Source organism: Euprymna scolopes, chromosome 10 (genome assembly GCF_053919585.1).
Source record: "Euprymna scolopes isolate OS-2025 chromosome 10, ASM5391958v1, whole genome shotgun sequence".
NCBI lineage: Eukaryota > Metazoa > Mollusca > Cephalopoda > Sepiida > Sepiolidae > Euprymna > Euprymna scolopes.
This window is the reverse complement of record NC_136491.1, coordinates 161,438,481-161,456,076: the sequence shown is the minus strand read 5'-3', so window position 1 is coordinate 161,456,076 and position 17,596 is coordinate 161,438,481. Positions and strand designations below refer to the sequence as shown.

The 17,596-nt window shown below is 37.2% G+C and overlaps 1 protein-coding gene across 12 annotated transcripts in view; it reads right to left on the bottom strand.

The window, feature by feature from the left end:
* LOC145286342 (microtubule-actin cross-linking factor 1, isoforms 6/7-like) overlaps window positions 1–17,596 on the bottom strand; it is a 770,369-nt gene that overhangs the window by 586,521 nt on the left and 166,252 nt on the right. For all 12 annotated transcript variants that reach the window (XM_080135266.1, XM_080135265.1, XM_080135270.1 and 9 more), the window contains exon 2: window positions 9,606–9,737. In XM_080135266.1, coding sequence (XP_079991392.1) covers window positions 9,606–9,737 — 132 coding nt within the window. The remainder of the gene's footprint in view (window positions 1–9,605; window positions 9,738–17,596) is intronic.

Below are 17,596 nucleotides of genomic sequence, written 5' to 3'. Positions count from 1 at the left end.
GGATTTAGCTAGACGGGTGTTTTTCGTGAAAGATTGGCGAGGGGGGACCAGAGATTGGAGTTCAGACGAGCATCTGCCATGGAAATAACGATAAAACAAGGATAGGCTCGCAACGTCTCTTCTGTGGGAGAGAGGTTGCAGGGTAGAGAAAAGGGCATCCCCCACTAAGCCACAAAGTCTATTTTGTACTCTGTCAAGGAAGGATAGGCTGTTTTTAGCAGCTCCTGCCCAGATATGGCAACAGTATTCCATCCTTGGACGTACTTGGCTTTTATATAGATAGACAATTGCATCAGTAGTGAGATATCTTCTGGAGCGGTAGAAAGATCCTACCATCTTTCCAACGACCTTGGCAACAGACTTGATGTACGTGTTCCATTTCAGATCAGGAGTAAAGGTCAAACCCAGAATATTGTCAAAACACGGGGCCTCACCCAGACGAGACCCATCCATCACAATTGATGCCAGATGGGGATCAGAGCGTTGATGATGTAAGGATAGGAGTTTGGTTTTGGATGCATTAAAGGTAACCAGCCACATCTTCCCCCACTGAACCACGTGCTCGAGATCAGAGGAGAGAGAATCAGAGAGAACTTTGTCATTTACAGCCTTTGATGTGTTGCCGTAGATGGTCGTGTCATCAGCATAGATGTCACCGAATGATTTAAGTATGTGTTTAGGGAGGTCATTGATGTAGATCAGGAAGAGAGTTGGGCCTAGGATTGACCCCTGAGGGACTCCAGTATTTATATTGCAGGCCTCCGATTTTTGTCCATCTACCACTACTCTTATGAGCCTATCGGAGAGAAATGATTTAATGATTGAGAAAACATTTCCAGTTATACCGTAGCTGGAAATCTTGTGAAGTAGACCCTTATGCCATACCTTGTTGAAGGCCTTTGATATGTCAAGAGCAATTGCCCTAGAAAGGAAGCCTTTGTCAAGAGATTCACTAATCCTGTGGGATATAACCGTCAGCACATCTGCAGTAGATCTTGCAGAGCGGAAACCATATTGTGTGTCACTAATAAGGTTGTTTCTGCTGAGGTGGTTGACTATTTCTCTATTTAATATGGATTCCAGCAACTTACTCATAACACACAGGAGACTTATTGGTCTGTACTGAGAGGGAGATGACTTATTACCTGAATTCTTAAATACAGGGCAAACTGATGAGGTCTTCCAGCGAGTCAGAAAGCACTTCTCCTTAAGGCAGCGCTTAAACAGTTTCGTAATATGGGAGCAAGTTCTGGTTGAAGCATGGGAGACAACCAAGCAAAAAAACAAAACAACAAAAGCAAAATGCATCCCAAACCAGCAAAACTTAAGCTGGCCTGCCAGGACACACACACACACACACATATATACATATAAGCAGTTTGGCTGTGGAATTTATTATATACAATCTCTCACATTCTGAAAATCCTATCATAAGTTGCTCACTTGGTTAGCATTGCTGGATGGCATCGTCCTTTGAGTTAAAACTCCTACTTGTGAGACATTGACTTGGGGTTATTAGCTGGTTGGATGACCGCGTCCCTTGTTGAGACGAAGTAGATTCATTTCACAGCTGGATTTCGGTGCGGTTTGCTTGATCTGTGTTGGTTAATAGAAATTCTTGTGTGCAGGGCGTTTGCTAAGTTGGTAGAGTGCTTGCCTTGCATGCAAGAGGCTCGGGTTTCGAATCCTGAGTTCGGAAATGTCTAACTGATGAGCCCAAATGAGGGCAAAACTAGAGTCTTGGACTTCCGGTTCTTTGACTATCATGGCTCTTGTGGGCTGTTACACTCTTTGGCTGTGTAATTTATTATATACAATCTCTCACATTCTGGAAATCATTATATTTATATATATATACCAATGTAGGCAAATTTTGGCATATTTTATTGGTTTGAAAATAGTTTTTTTTTACCGATTATCATACTATTCTTTCTAGTCTTCCATTACTTCTATCTCGATCTTAAACCCCCATCCTTTCCCATTCATTCGTATATCTAAACAGACTCAAATCCACACCCTCACTGGGTCTCATTTACATGCAACTAACTTATTTTTCATAACATTTGACGAAACCTGATATTGACTCCCCGTGACAAGGAAGATCTATAAAACCATATATATATATATATATATATATATATATATATATATATATCACTTTTTTTGGCAACTTTATAAGTTACAAATTTCACTGACTATTGATCAAAAATTAAATGAATGATCGTTGGTAAGCCAATATATTGTGTAGTGGGCTATATGACATTTGCCCTTAAGGTCGCATATTAAGAGGATCATCCATCAGAGCCTACTTTTGGCACTTTTTTACAGCCATAAAATGTTTCAATCAGCCATTGTTTTCGTAGTTTGGCATGTGAATTACAAAATGTCTGATATTTCATCAAAACCTCTGGTCTTGATGGAGGGAGACTGAAACTTGCTATGGTTTCAAATGATCTGAAATAACAGCAAGGGGAGACTTGATTCCAAATATTTCTCATGTTATATCTCTCCTCAGTTTTCATACATAAAGTAAATTTTAGTTTACAACGATTTTTGACACTAGAGATATTCATAATCGTACCCCATTTCCAAAAGAAGGGAGATATAACATGAAAAATATTTGGAATAAAGTCGCCCATTGCTGTTATTTCAAATCATTTGAAACCATAACAAAAAGTTTTAGTCTGCTCTCCAAGACTATAATGTTTTTAGCCAATTTTTCGGTATTTGTTGTCTGAAGGGTCGAGCTTCAAAACGATACTGATCTTGTAAAAATCCGTCGCCTCTGTCTAAAGTTTAAGGCAGACATGCAAACATACATATATTTATATATTGGTAGCTCAAATTTTCGACCCAAACCGATTAAAAAGCTTGGCCTATCTCTGAATACCCTTTATGTAAAATTTTAAATGTTTAGACCACAAATTGTCCGATTAATTTGGAAGAGACCGCAGAGGTCAATTTTTTTTAAATTTGACCCCTATTATGACCCCTTAACATGTGTTTTGGGTTCAAATCAAGTTATTAAGTTAGATCCATGTCCAAGGAACCTATATGTAAAATTCCAAGTGTTTAGACCCAAAATTGGCGGAGGAGTGTGGTAGAGTTCTTAAAGGTCAAATCGTTGAACTTTGACTTAACAGCCAAATTTCTGGTCGAAAACGGATTGCGAAGATTTTCCCAAATCTCCATACCATGTATATCAAATTTCGAGTCTGTAGACTGAGAATTGACAGAGTTATTGCGTAGGGAAATGTACACAGACACGTTCATATATATATATTATATATATATATATATATATATATATATAATATAAAGCTGGGCGTCTGTGTGTGTCTGGTCACGAATAGGCTCCTATATGGTTGACTATTTTAAAAAAACTGCTGATTACATATAATGATAGATGTATCGAGACATAGAAATGGGTAGGTTTGATCTGGCAGAACGGTGGTTCATAAAAATTGTGGGGTCTGCGTTCGCGCCTCGTCCACAAAGTATAGAAATAAATTTAAAAATTAAAAAAAAAAAACGTTTACAAGTGTTTTTGATATAGATGTAAATAAAAATACTTTGATAAGTATGTTTTAACTTAAATAGGCATGGTATAATAACATTGGAGTCTGCGTTATAAAATTATGGGGTGTTCGTTCGCACCTGACCTCCATAGAATGGAAATATGTCACAAAGTTTAACAAGGTTTTTTAATATAGATCTACAGAATATTGTGATAAGTGTTTCATTGTGAACAGGTATGTTATAATAAATTATGGGGTTTATCTATTTTATTTTTACTTTCATCCTATTTTGCTTTGGTTCTGATACCCCCAAATTCGAAGCTATCTCTTTACAACCCTTCCTTTTCATAACCTATCATACTTTCATAAATCAGAGTCCATTTTCTGTAGACTGTTTTTGAACCCAATCAACGACGGGTACTTCTGCTAATATATATATATATAACTTAAAAATCAGTCAAAGGGAAAATTGCATACAATAATGTACAAATCTTGGCCGATGGGTCAGGCGTAGTCGAATCGTAGAATACAAAAACTAATTCATCCAAACATTCAAATTTCAAAATGATTGAGATAAATCATTAGGATTTCTCAGTAATTTTGTGAAACAAATCTTGCAACGGCCATTTGTTAGATTTTAGCAAGATAACGGGAAATCAACTAATTCAAGTGTTTAACTGATGACCAGGCTAGTTTCAATGAGATCCTCCTTACTTTTAACCAGTCAGGAAAATCCGACGAAACTCGCCACGTTTTTTTACTTTCGTGTGGAATGAAAACACACAATGTTATTAGAAATCATTAAATCTGGAAAACTCTAAAAAATAAATATATCTGCCATGTAAAATGCTATATTATTTCTACTAAGAATATTTCTTTGGCGAAGTGTTTCAACAATTTAAATACAGAACATCATTACTTCTTGGACAACGAACAGTTTATGATTCGCTGTGATACAAAATTGAGCAAGAAAAAACTTTGACTGAAGCTGTTTCTTACAACTTGTACAAATATCGAAACGCAACAGAATTTTCTCACCAAATCAGATCCACACACACCTAAAAAAGTCAAATATGGATAGGTATACAGAATTAAATAGCAGAAGACCGGAAAAGTCAACTAGGGAAAAGCTGATAACGAGTATCTTAACTTAAGAGGTCTAAATCATCGATCAAATATTTCAAACTCAAAAACAAAATCACCAATAAATTACCTATTCGAACCTATGTGTACAATTGAATCATCAGGAGCATATGTATACGCTCACATTGGAAGCAGCAACTCTGTACTAAATCCACCGCATCAATAAAGATTACATTCAGGCTCCAAACAAAGCAAAGAGCACTATTTCCCATTCGACTTTCTGCAATCTTTCTCCCTTTTTATATATCTTTATCACCAGCCAAAGTATTGTATCCAGGCCTCTTCTCCAAATCTTATACGTTATATCCACTATCTGTAGCGAATTAAAAACCGGCTATTCGAATAGTGCAGGATCTACTGAATCAGCTCTATAGAAATTGATTCAAGAAACTTAACCTTTTTTTCTTTGAGCGTCAACGATTAAACGGTGATATTATTTTGTCCTACAATCTCGTCAACAATTATGATATACCTCAGAACCTATTATTTACTTCATCAGGATGGTCTACACTAATACTAAAAGAAACAATTTCACCGTCGATATCGATTGATTCGGAGGACGGCCGCTTTCTCAAAGATATGTGGACCTTGGAATCGACTACTAAGAGAAGTAAATGCGCCAAAAAGCAATTACAAAAGGGCGAATTATTACTCCCTCCCTAAAAAGCAATTTAAATCTAATTATTTCATACTTTTGCCAAATAAATTGAATATAAGGCTTAAACTGATACACGTAAGCCACGATAAATGAATGAGTAAAGTCATTTTCTCTTGACAGGCTGATATCATCTAACTAGTCATTACACAGTTGGGCTAATGGCATTCAGCAGGATAAAACTAACCAACTCGATGTGAAAACGGAAAACCTCAATAACTATAGAATTGAATACAAGATGAAATATAATTGAAGAATTGAATACAAAATTAAATATAAAGATGGCGGTAATTTTTATTAATATTTTGAGGCTGTCGTATGCTACAAGATGTTGGTAGATGGAACTGTTAGGGGAAGAGAGGTGACATGTAAGCCGGCGAGAAATACTAGTCATTGTCACGCCGATATCTGAATCGCTTTTAGAAAGCGATTCTCCTTTAAATCAGTTGAAAACATACACCGCATTACTAATTTTTAGCTCATTGTCATCGGGGGTCGAGTTACGATGTATAAGTAAGTTAGTAGTTTTGAATTTTTTTAACAAATGATAAGTCGTAGTTTACAGTTTTTTATGGGTGAAATATGTGATTTTTGGACAATCTACAACAGCGTAGTAAATAATGGGAAGTCAACGATCCCCCCACTATCAAACAATCATAAGGTTGCTTGCACAGCAACTGACAAGGCTAATCTGCTTGCCAGTCGGTTTGCCTCAAACTCCACACTAGACCCGGCACATTACTCACTCCCTGACTTTCCTTTGAGGACACACGCTACACTAGAGGATTTGAAAATCACCCCTTCTCAGGTACATGCTATTATAAAAAACCTTGACATCTCAAAAGCATGTGGACCAGATCTCATCCCGGCTGTGCTATTAAAAAAAATGCTCTGCCGAGGTTACTCCATTTCTCTCCAAACTTTACAATAAATGCCTTACCGAATATTGCTTTCCCGACTGCTGGAAAACCGCTGCTGTGGTACCAGTCTTCAAAATTTCTGGTGAAAAAACTGGCCCACTAAATTATCGCCCCATTAGCCTCTTCCCGCTTTTCGCCAAAATATTTGAGTCCTTAGTTAATCAAGCCCTAGTCCAGCACCTAACAGCTGCTAAACTCCTGATTGACAAACACAGACAAGCCCGTTCAACAGCAAATATCTTAACTGTAGTCTCTGAACGTATATACCGTTCACTGGACAAAACAGGGGAGGGTGGAGCGGTAGCCCTTGATATATCTAAGGCTTTTGACAGGGTATGGCACGATGGTCTTTTAAGGAAAATTAGATCATATGGAATCACTGGAAGAATTCATAATGTAATTAAATCCTTCTTAAGAGAAAAATCCAAGTTGTCCTCGATGGTCGTGCATCTAAACAATATGACATAAATGCAGGAGTACCTCAGGGGTCTATCCTTGGACCTCTATTCCTGATATTCATAAATGACCTCCCTGATAAAATTGTTTCGGAGATGGGTATATTTGCCGATGAAACTACTCTCTTTAACAGATATGAGGGAAAACATATGAACACATATCCAAGTAAATGGCAGAAACACTAGAGGATGACCTCTAATCAGTAGTGGAATGGGAACAAAAATGGATGGTCACCTTCAATGCTGCCAAGACTAAGCTTGTTTCCTTTAATAACTACAAGAAACCTTCTCTACTACCAATAGCAATGGTCAAGAACACCTTGCCTGAAAGTACTTTTAAACTCCTCAGCCTAACGTTTACAGGAACTATGAACTGGAATAGATACATCGAGAGCATTGCCAGGGCTGCTGCAAAGAGGGTTGGCTCCCTCTACCGTGTTAGAAAACTACTTACGCCTGAAAGTATCCTGTATCTCTATAAGGCCACAATTCGCCCATGTATGGAGTACTGTTGTCACATCTGGGCTGGTGCATCTGCTGCTTGTTTTTCACTCCTGGACAGGGTTCAAAAGAGGGTCGCCAACCTGATAGGTCCTGAACTGTCATCTAGGCTTCAGCCTCTGTCCCATCGACGAGATGCTGCATCCCTCTGTCTGTTCTACAAATACTTTAATGGTGAATGCTCTGACGAACTACAAACACTTCTACCTACTCGACGTACTTATCCTCGACAAGCACTAAGTCTCACCCCTTTACAGTAGAAATCCCAAGGTGCAAGAAAGCCTTTTACTTCAATAGTTTCTTCCCCCAGAACTGCAGATCTTTGGAACACCCTTCCGGGATTCTGCTTTCCCAACTGTACTGATATGCAGAAGTTCAAGGGGGGGGGTTACATTAGAAATATAAAATGACGAAAAATTTCCTTTGTTTTTTTGAATTAATTTTCGGTAGATCTTTTTTGCGATCGCACGGACATTTTCTGCTATTTTTATTGAAACAAAAGTTGCAATGATTTATTTTGAATTATTATTTTTTTTTTGGGGGGGGGAGGGAGGTTCAGTGCTCAATATCCAGAGAATAGTTTCTTCTCTTTGTAGCCCTTTTGCCGAAATATCTAGTGGAGATGGTATCAAATACTTCTTTTTAGGTGATTACATTTACATGTTTTCATCCGTTCTTTTATTTTTGTTGTGGGGGTATCCACGTTGCCCATGATGAAAATGATTAGCATACAGGTGTATTTCAAACAGAACTTCATGTCAACCCAGCCAACGCTGGGTAGCCATGCTAGAGTATACACACGCACACACACACACATATCTATTTAACGAGTATAGCTGAATGCAGAGCAAATTAGCAGGATTTCGATTTTCTGACTTTTTTGACGAGACAAATGTTTAATTTCCGACAGGTACGTCGAGTGGAGTGGGTATTTGTTTATATATATATATATATATTCAATCAATAGATACTTGCTAGAATTATTCATATCCTTTATGAGATCGAAGTATCATCAATGATTGTTAAGTGTGGTAGTGGGGACAACGGGCGCCCCCCATCATTGTTGAAGCAGTAAAACAAGATTACATTTATTTCTACCTTACCATCAATTTGTTACAATTCCAGATTGATGGATTTATAAGATGGTAAATTATCGGACCCCGCCCCAAGAAAAACCATCATTTGTTGTAACATCGTGGACAAACAATCTTCGAAATTTTATTTTCAACTTAAAAAAACAAAACAGTTCAATTATTTTATTTTAAATATTTCTCGTCGAAAATGTTTCAGTGTATATAAGCGCTGTATAGACTCGTCTTATTACAGAATATAATAGATGTGAAAATTGAAAATTAAATATAAAAATCTTATATTTACACTCAGAAATTATAGCTAAAACCGAAATATCTATAAGCACTCTCGTTTAATGTTGCAAAGTATCGTTGTCACACAAGAATTGTTATCGAGACATAAAAAGTGCTGAAAATGTGCTAAGCAGAAAGTCCAATCCCCAAACCTTGTTTATTATATTTGTGTCAGTCAGAGAGTAGATGAATGGGACTTAGTGACTGGGACCCACTCACCCGGTTAGTTGGTTGGTATACGCGCTCGAACGACTGAAAACAGACCAAAAACACATTTGTAATCAAATAACATTTACGTAAAGTTTCTCAGAATTTCATGAAATTTTTAAGTTAGTGTATAAAAGCTCTCCAGTCATTGTGATTTTTCTTTTTGAAAATCCAACATAAAATAACTTGTTTATCAGCGAGAGATTTTGTGTGTATTATTTGTATCCAGTGGCTTTTTGATGAGAGGAAAGATTCTTACTTGGACGTTCTCTGCGTAAATCTGGCGACTGCTTTGCCAAGTAATTCCAACGAATATTAAAAAGCAAATGGTTTTAATTGCTACCCCCTTTCTTTCTGCTTTGTTGAAATTCGCTTTCTTCAAGTCGGCTTTTACAGAAACGTGTGTACTCAAAATATTTTCCGCTAATAAAAATCGTTCCAAGCTCCCAAAAGCAACACACGTACGTAAAAGTAATAATTTAGTATGAAATTAGAAACTCCTATAAAGAAAACAGCCAAAATTAAAAAAAAAAAAAAAATGAGACGATACCAGCCGATCGCACCTGAAGGCATCCGGCGTCGCTTTAAACACGCTCGTGAACTTTACGCCGAGAGAAGCAAGTCGAAGAAGAAAATAATTAAATGACTCTTCTACCAGTATTTTTTTATATATCGTGCACACATGCTTACACGAGTCAGGCGAACAGAAATAAACTATTACTCACAACATCGAATGACTCGGAACAAAAATTAGAAAATAATTTTAATCATTTAATAAAATGTTGCATAACATTTTGTTGTCTAATGTTTTTAATTGAATTAAAGTTAAGGTTTCAACCCACCTGAACCGTCTTCTTCAGCTCTTTTAGCTGTTCGCCAAATTCATCAACTTTTGTCGTTTGTTCCCGCAAATCCGAAAGTGCTTGTTGGGTAGCAATATAATTGTCGGGAAATGAAATTTCTTCAATATTTTTCTGAAATAAAAAAAAAAAAAGGAAAATTAAAATCAGAAAATAAAAACAAACAGTAGTTAAGAGAAAATATACAACATTTAAAAGACCGTTCATATACATTGTCTATGCCGCTAGCGACCGCATAGGACAGTTACATAATAGTGAGAAATTACAATAAATGCTGGAGTCCCTCAGGGGTCAATCCTGATCTACATCAATGACCTCCCTAAACACCTTAAATCATTCATTGATATCTATGCTGATGACACGACCATCTACGGCAACACATCAAAGGCTGTAAATGACAAAGTTCTCTCTGATTCTCTCTCCTCTGATCTCGAGCGCGTGGTTCAGTGGGGGAAGATGTGGCTGGTTACTTTTAACGCATCCAAAACCAAACTCCTATCCTTACATCATCAACGCTCTGATCCCCATCTGACATCAATTGTGATGGATGGGTCTCGTCTGGGTGAGGCCCCGTGTTTTGACAATATTCTGGGTTTGACCTTTACTCCTGATCTGAAATGGAACACGTACATCAAGTCTGTTGCCAAGGTCGCTGGAAAGATGGTAGGATCCTTCTACCGCTCCAGAAGATATCTCACTACTGATGCAATTGTCTATCTATATAAAGGCCAAATACGTCCAAGGATGGAATACTGTTGCCATATCTGGGCAGGAGCTGCTAAAAACAGCCTATCCTGCCTTGACAGAGTACAAAATAGATTTCGTAGTTTAGTGGGGTATGGTTTATCACAACATTAGTCCTCTGACGCCGGAAGTTTTCATGCCATTATTTTCTTGAAAACTTTCAAAATACGGGCAGACATGCAGAGAAAGTGCCGCTTATATTATAAGGGCATTATGTCATACGAGTGCGACGATCATTAGGAATATTCAGGGGGAACTCACTTTCTAGAAATACACTACAATGTTCTGTAAATGGAAATAAATGGACAAACGAAAATATAAAAGATTAATTTTAAGAAAAAAACAATTGACATTCGTTCCAAAAACTTCAAATTAACATTTTTTATCAACTTTTTACGTAGAGTAATATTAAAAAAAAAAAAAAAATGGTAGACAGGTGTTGGCATTGAGATAAGAGGAAAGTAATTGTATTTTTTGAGATGAGGTGTTTTCATTTATTGAGGTTGTCGGACTGACTTCCTCATCTTGGTTATTTCACTGCGTTCGTTCAGGATTGAACTCAGCACCTTTAGTTAACTGTAAACTTTGATACAACATCTAGGACCACTCGGCCATATGTCACTAGGAGATATGACCGAGTGGTCCTAGATGTTGTATCAAAGTTTACAGTTAACTGAAAGGTGCCGAGTTCAATCCTGAACGAACGCAGTGAAAAGTAACATTCAAAACAGAGAATCAGCAACTATGTCCCAGAGCCTAGCTTGGGTCCGATAATAATAATAATAAAGGGTTGGGTTCGAGACTCCTAACAAACGGTTCCCCAGTTCGATACAAAACACTTGATGAAGGCCGGAGGGCAAAACGGCCGAAACGTGACTATAACAACCAAGATAAGGAAGTCAGTCCGATAATCTCAATAAAAAAGATAAGAGGAAATTTGGAAAGACATATTGAAGTTGCATCGATAACTCATTTTCTACACGCTAAGTCATCTGGAGAAATATATATCTGCACTTTTAAATGTACGGAAATCAATAAAATGTACGGAAATCAATAAAATGTACGGAAATCAATAAAATGTACGGAAATCAATAAAATGTACGGAAATCAATAAAATGTACGGAAATCAATAAAAAAAATCTTTTGGAGGTCAGAAAATGTTTTATAAGAATAGAAACTCATAAGTTATCACAAACTACATGAAGTGTATCAATCATTGTTGTCTTAAAAAATTTGAACATCCGTTATTACTTTTTAAAATTTCCTTCAGCTTATATCAGTAAAACGAGTCTTAATTTATATTTTAATTTTTATCAATGAAAGTTAATTAAAAAAATCAATGTAAAAAGTGTATTTTAGAAGCATTGATTAAATGGAAAATATCAAAGCAGGTCGTTACTATACAGTGCATGTTTTAATATCTTTTAATAAACTTTAGTTTAAAACAGTTTTTCTGCATTTTTTCATGTTATCGTTGCAAGTCTATGAATTGTACGGTTGCCGATTTGAATAAAACAATTATTTTAATTTTCAAGAAACCACTTGCTTCAATATATAACCAATTTTTTATTTTATACATATTAAAAAATGTAAGCAAACGTTCAATGCCACCAAGACAAAACTGGTTTCATTCAATAATTACAGGAAACCTTCTCTACCACCTATAGCAATGGCCAACAACTCTTTAGCTGAGAGTACGTCTTTCAAGCTCCTTGGCCTAACGTTCACAGGAAACATGAGCTGGAACAATTACATCGAGGGCATTGCCAGGGCCGCTGCGAGGAAGGTGGGCTCTCTCTACCGTGCTAGAAAACTTCTAACACCCGAAAGTATCCTGTACCTCTATAAGGCCACTATTCGCCCATGTATGGAGTATTGCTGTCATATTTGGGCCGGTGCATCGGCTACTAGTCTCTCGCTCCTTGACAGGGTTCAAAAGAGAGTCGCAAATCTGATAGGCCCTAAACTGGCATCTAAGCTTCAGCCTCTGTCCCATCGTCGAAACGTTGCATCCCACTGCCTGTTCTACAAGTATTATAATGGTGAATGCTCTGAAGAACTGCAAGCACTTGTGCCCCCACGACGTGAACACCCTCGACAGACCCGACAAGCTGCAAAATCCCACCCCCACACTGTAGAGATCCCTAGATGTAAAAGATCTTTCTACTCCTGTAGTTTCTTCCCCAGAACTGCTAGACTCTGGAATTCCATTCCAGGTCACTGCTTCCCCAACTGTACTGACATGCATACGTTCAAGTGCAACGCGAACCAACATCTCGCTGCCCTAATCCCTACATAGTACCCCAGTAGATGTTTCCCCTGATAGTAGCCCCCTACACCAAAGTGGCAATTTGCCTTGTTTGGGGTGAAAATGTAAAAAAAAAAAAAAAAAAAATTAAAAAAAAAAAACCGTTCTAATCAGTTTAATGCTGCTAAATTGAAAAAAAAAAAATCAAAACACGAAAAATATTTTATAGATTAATATAATATCTGAGAGACTTATCGCCCTTTCTTTGTTCTAAAAGTCAGATTGAAAAATTAATGAATGCCACTACGAGGAGAATTTTAATTTCAGCTACTTTTGTTGTAAACAATCGTCGATGTCGTCGATAAATAATTTGACGTAGCTCGTGGTCTACATTGACAGGATAGAAAACATGAAAATTAAATCTTCGCATCCCGCACATATCTGGATGTATAAAAGAAATAAACAAAGCCTACAATACAATCAAATATACTAGTGATAAGAGCTTAATATTTCGTCTTTAGTATTCGAAAGACTCGTTAGAAATGAATAATTCTTTACTTGGGAGATATTGCTCATCAAGTCCCGGAGGCCACTCTAGGATAAGGGTAAGTAAACGAGTGTTAGGTAGACAGTGAAACAACACCGCGGTGATCAGTGGTGGAACTTGAGTATAATTTAATTAACTAGAAGAGCTCAACAAGAATTTATTTACATTAAACTTGAAAACGACCGTGTATAGTTAGCTGAAAAGCAGCTCCACGGTATTCTATTCTACAGAAGGATAATTTTAGAAAGGCATTTTTCTCATGGAATTTTTATTCAGTTTTAACTACAGATAGAGAGTGAGACATTGACAGTTGTAGATAGCCGAGGTGTTTTTTGTGAATAATTTACGGGGGGGGGGGGGACAAAGTTTCAAGCACAGTCGAGCACCAACCATAAAAATGAAGACTTTTTTTCTGTAAGAAATAGAAAATATGGAGGCGACAGTGTCCTCGCCTACTAAATTTCAAGGACAATTTTGTAGCTTATAACGGCAGAAAAGAGTTTTCTTAGCAGATTCAGAGCAGTGTAAAATGAATGAAACAATGAAAGCATGAAAAGATGTGTTTGGAGATTTTATAACAATTTTAACATTCGAAATAAAAAGTTCCGAACATCTGTCGATTCAAACGTATTACGTCAATATATTTGATTTTCATTATTTATAGTTAAACTGCTCTCTTTATTCGCCTCCCCCTCTCTAACACACACGCATTATATATAAACTTGATTAATAAAGTTCAAGTATATTAACATTAAAAACCAATAATTTTCGAAAGTGCTCAATACGTATGTAGAGTTTTTATACAATTAAAATTACATAAACATCGTAAGGAGTCTAGGAGGATCGCTCAACATCAAGACTAATTGAACAACGCACATCGGAAAAAAGATAGAACAAAAGCTTTTTAGAGGTGCGAGATTCAATTGGAGTCCTGACGAAACATGATATCTTGAAACGTTGATCGACCTGCATAAACTTTACAATATATATATATATATATATATATATATATATATATATATATAACAAAAGAGAGAGAATGCATATCCCAGGATGGATAAATTCTCCGAATAGAATCGTTTCGCACCATCTTACAAAGATAAAAATAAGGAAATAACGAATCAAATTCAAAACAAATATAGTATATTTGAATTTTCGAAAGATTGTGTCAATAATCGGTTTGGATCAACAGATAAGTAGAGCTTATGCCCTAAAATCCCTTCAAAATATCTCACATTTCAGAAAATTCAGAGGCATCTGGAGTTTTACTAAAAGGGTTATATACCCCTTTTACTACACTCATATACTTCTAAATTAAACTAAATATAGTCCATATTTAGACTCCTTACACCTAGAAGTCGTCTTCCAAAATTACTAATAATCGGTTAATTAATAAGATGCGAAATTTATATACAAGTATATGAACATCTGTATGCATACACGCGGTTCGGTATTAGAATATCGGTAGGGATACACATGCTACGTCAAACCACACTGAAGAGTGGTGATATGACAAAACAGCTATCTGAACGATTAATATAATATACGAGAGTCGTTCCTATTTTTTTTTAACTGAAAAGTTGAAAAGCTACGAAGACGCGAATGGTGCAATTAAATCAAGTGACCTTTTGTGCACCACAATTTATTTTTCTACATAGTCACCACCATTCTCCATGCACTTTTGCTAAGAATTCAATAAATTATCTCTACTTTTGACGCACATCCATAGTAGGGGTTGATTTCTAAGTCTCGCATAGTCAATATCTGCAACAGAGAAATGAAACTGTCATTAATGCACAAGTTTAATCATAACAATGACATTTGTAATCGCCTCAGATTCATTCAAGCTGAAAAAATAGGAGGCACTACATTTGGAACGCCCCTCTTATATCATAATACATTTGAATAAACTTACTTCAACTATACATATAAAAGAAGCACTTCATGTGTAATGTTCAGACTGTGCCGATCTTGACACCGGTGAAGGATACTTGGGATGGATTTCTGGTCCAACCCGAGTATCAACTAAAATCGATGATCCATCATTTAGATGCTAAAATGGAAGTCGATTACTAATTAGTTTGAGACGAGCCAAAGTGAAGTGCATAGATACTCGGATCATAAACTGTATTGCTAATCGATACTAGAAAGTCATGTTTATGCTGCAAAATACATTTAGCGTATTGTATTAACAGTAAAAAATATATGCCATTAGAGATCACATCAGAGACGCCACATGGGAAAATCTTTTCTCTTCCAGCAGGACAGTGCCCAAATGAGACTACTGAATGGTTCAAAGCAGCAATTGAAGCACATGTTCCTACACGGAAGTTCTATAGCAGACTCCACTCTCCCAATGGTTTACTTCTACATGCGCAGCTGCCATTGCTCAAAGGCAACACGTATACCGTAGATTTATGCAGCATAAGCCCTGAACAAACAGACAAAAGTATATAGAAGCTGGAAATAATTGTAAGAAAAAAATAGCAACACCTAAGAGTGAATGTACTGAAACCACCAGGAAACACATTGAAGCGCAGAAATTAGGAACTCGTGATTTCTGGAAAATCTACAATAGTGTAGTAAATAATGGGCACTCGACAATACTCTCACTGTCCAACAATCATGAGGTTGTTTGCACAGCAACTGAGAAAGCTAACAAGCCTGCCCATCAGTTTGCCTCAAACTAACCCATTCTCTTCCTAATTTTCCTCTGCGGACAGAAACCACGTTAGATGATCTTAAAATCACGCCTTCCCAAGTACATATTATAAAAAAAAAAACTAAACACATCCCGGCTGTGCAATTAAAAAAATGCTCCGTTGAGGTCGCTCCTGTTCTCTCTAAACTTTTTAACAAACGCTTTAACGAATCTTGCTTTCTTGGCTGATGGAAAACTGCTTCTGTGGTACCAGTTTACAAAAACTTTGGCGAAAGAACTTTACCATTAAATCATCACCCCATTAGCCTCCTCCCTCTTTTCGCCAAAATATTTGAGTCCTTAATTAATCAAGCTCTAGTCCACCACCTTACAACTGCCAAATTTCTATCTGACCATTAATATGAATTTAAGCAAGTCCATTCTACTGCAGATATTCTAACTAATCTCTGAACGTATATACCAAGCACTGGATAAGGCAGGGGAGTGGGGCAGTAGCCATAGATATATCTAAGGCTTTTGACAGGGTATGGCATGGTCTTCTCATGAAAATAAAATCCTATGATATTACTGGACGAATGCTTAGCATAATTAGAAATGAAATAAGAAGAGAAACCAGGTTGCCCCCAATGGGCGTACATCCGAAAAATTTGATATAATTGTGGGTGTGTCTCAAGGATCGATTCTTATACCTTTATTATTTCTGATATTCATAAATGACTTACCCGATAAAATGTCTCTGAGATTGGGATATTCGCCGACTACACCACGCTCTATAGCAGACACGTGGAGGAAACTAATGAGCACATATCTAAAGTAATGACCGAAACCCAAGAGAAAGACCTCCAATCTGTAGTGGAATGGGGTCATAAATGGATGTTCAACGCTGTCAAGACAAAGCTCGTTTCCTTTAATAATTACATGAAACCGTACCAACCACCAATAGTTACGGCTAAAGATAATTTACCTGAAAGCACTTCGTTCAAGCTCCTTGGCTTAACGTTCACAAGAAAACATGAGTTGGAATAGATACATTGAGATCATTGCTAAGGCTGCTACAAAGAATGTGGTTTCGCTATCGTGCTAGAAAGTTACTTACGCCTGAAAGTATCCTGTGCCTCTATAAAGCCATCATTCGCTTATGTATGGAGTACTGCTGCCACATTTGGGCTGGTGCATCTGCTACTAGTCTCTCTTGGACAGGATCCAAAAGAGAGTCGCCAACCTAATAGGTCCCGAACTGTCATCTAAACTTCAGCCTCTGTCCCACCGACGTAATGTTGCATTTCTCTGCCTGTTTTACAAGTATTTTAATAGTGGATGCTCTGACGAACTACAAGCCCTCGTACCCCCCCCAGACGAAAATACCCCCGACAAGTAGCGACATCCCACCCCTACACAGTTGAGATCCCTAGATGTAAGAAAGCCTTTTACTCTAATAGCCTCTTCCCCAGAACTGCAGGACTTTGTAATTCTCTTCCAGTTTTCTGCTTCCCCCACTGTACTGACATGCAGAAGTTCAAGTGTAATGTGAACAGACATATTGCTGCTAAACCCCCTACATAGTACCCCTGCAACTTAGGTTCATGATAGAAGCCCCCTACATCAAAGTTGCCATGTGCCTTATTTGGGGTGAAAATGTAATAAAAAAATATCTATATTTATGACAAAAGCATCCATGGCAAGCAGGACCACGTTTTTAGCAGCCACCGAACGAGCATGAAAAAAATCCCAAGGACATTTTTTTTTTTATTTCAAGTTGTGTCCTCGAACTT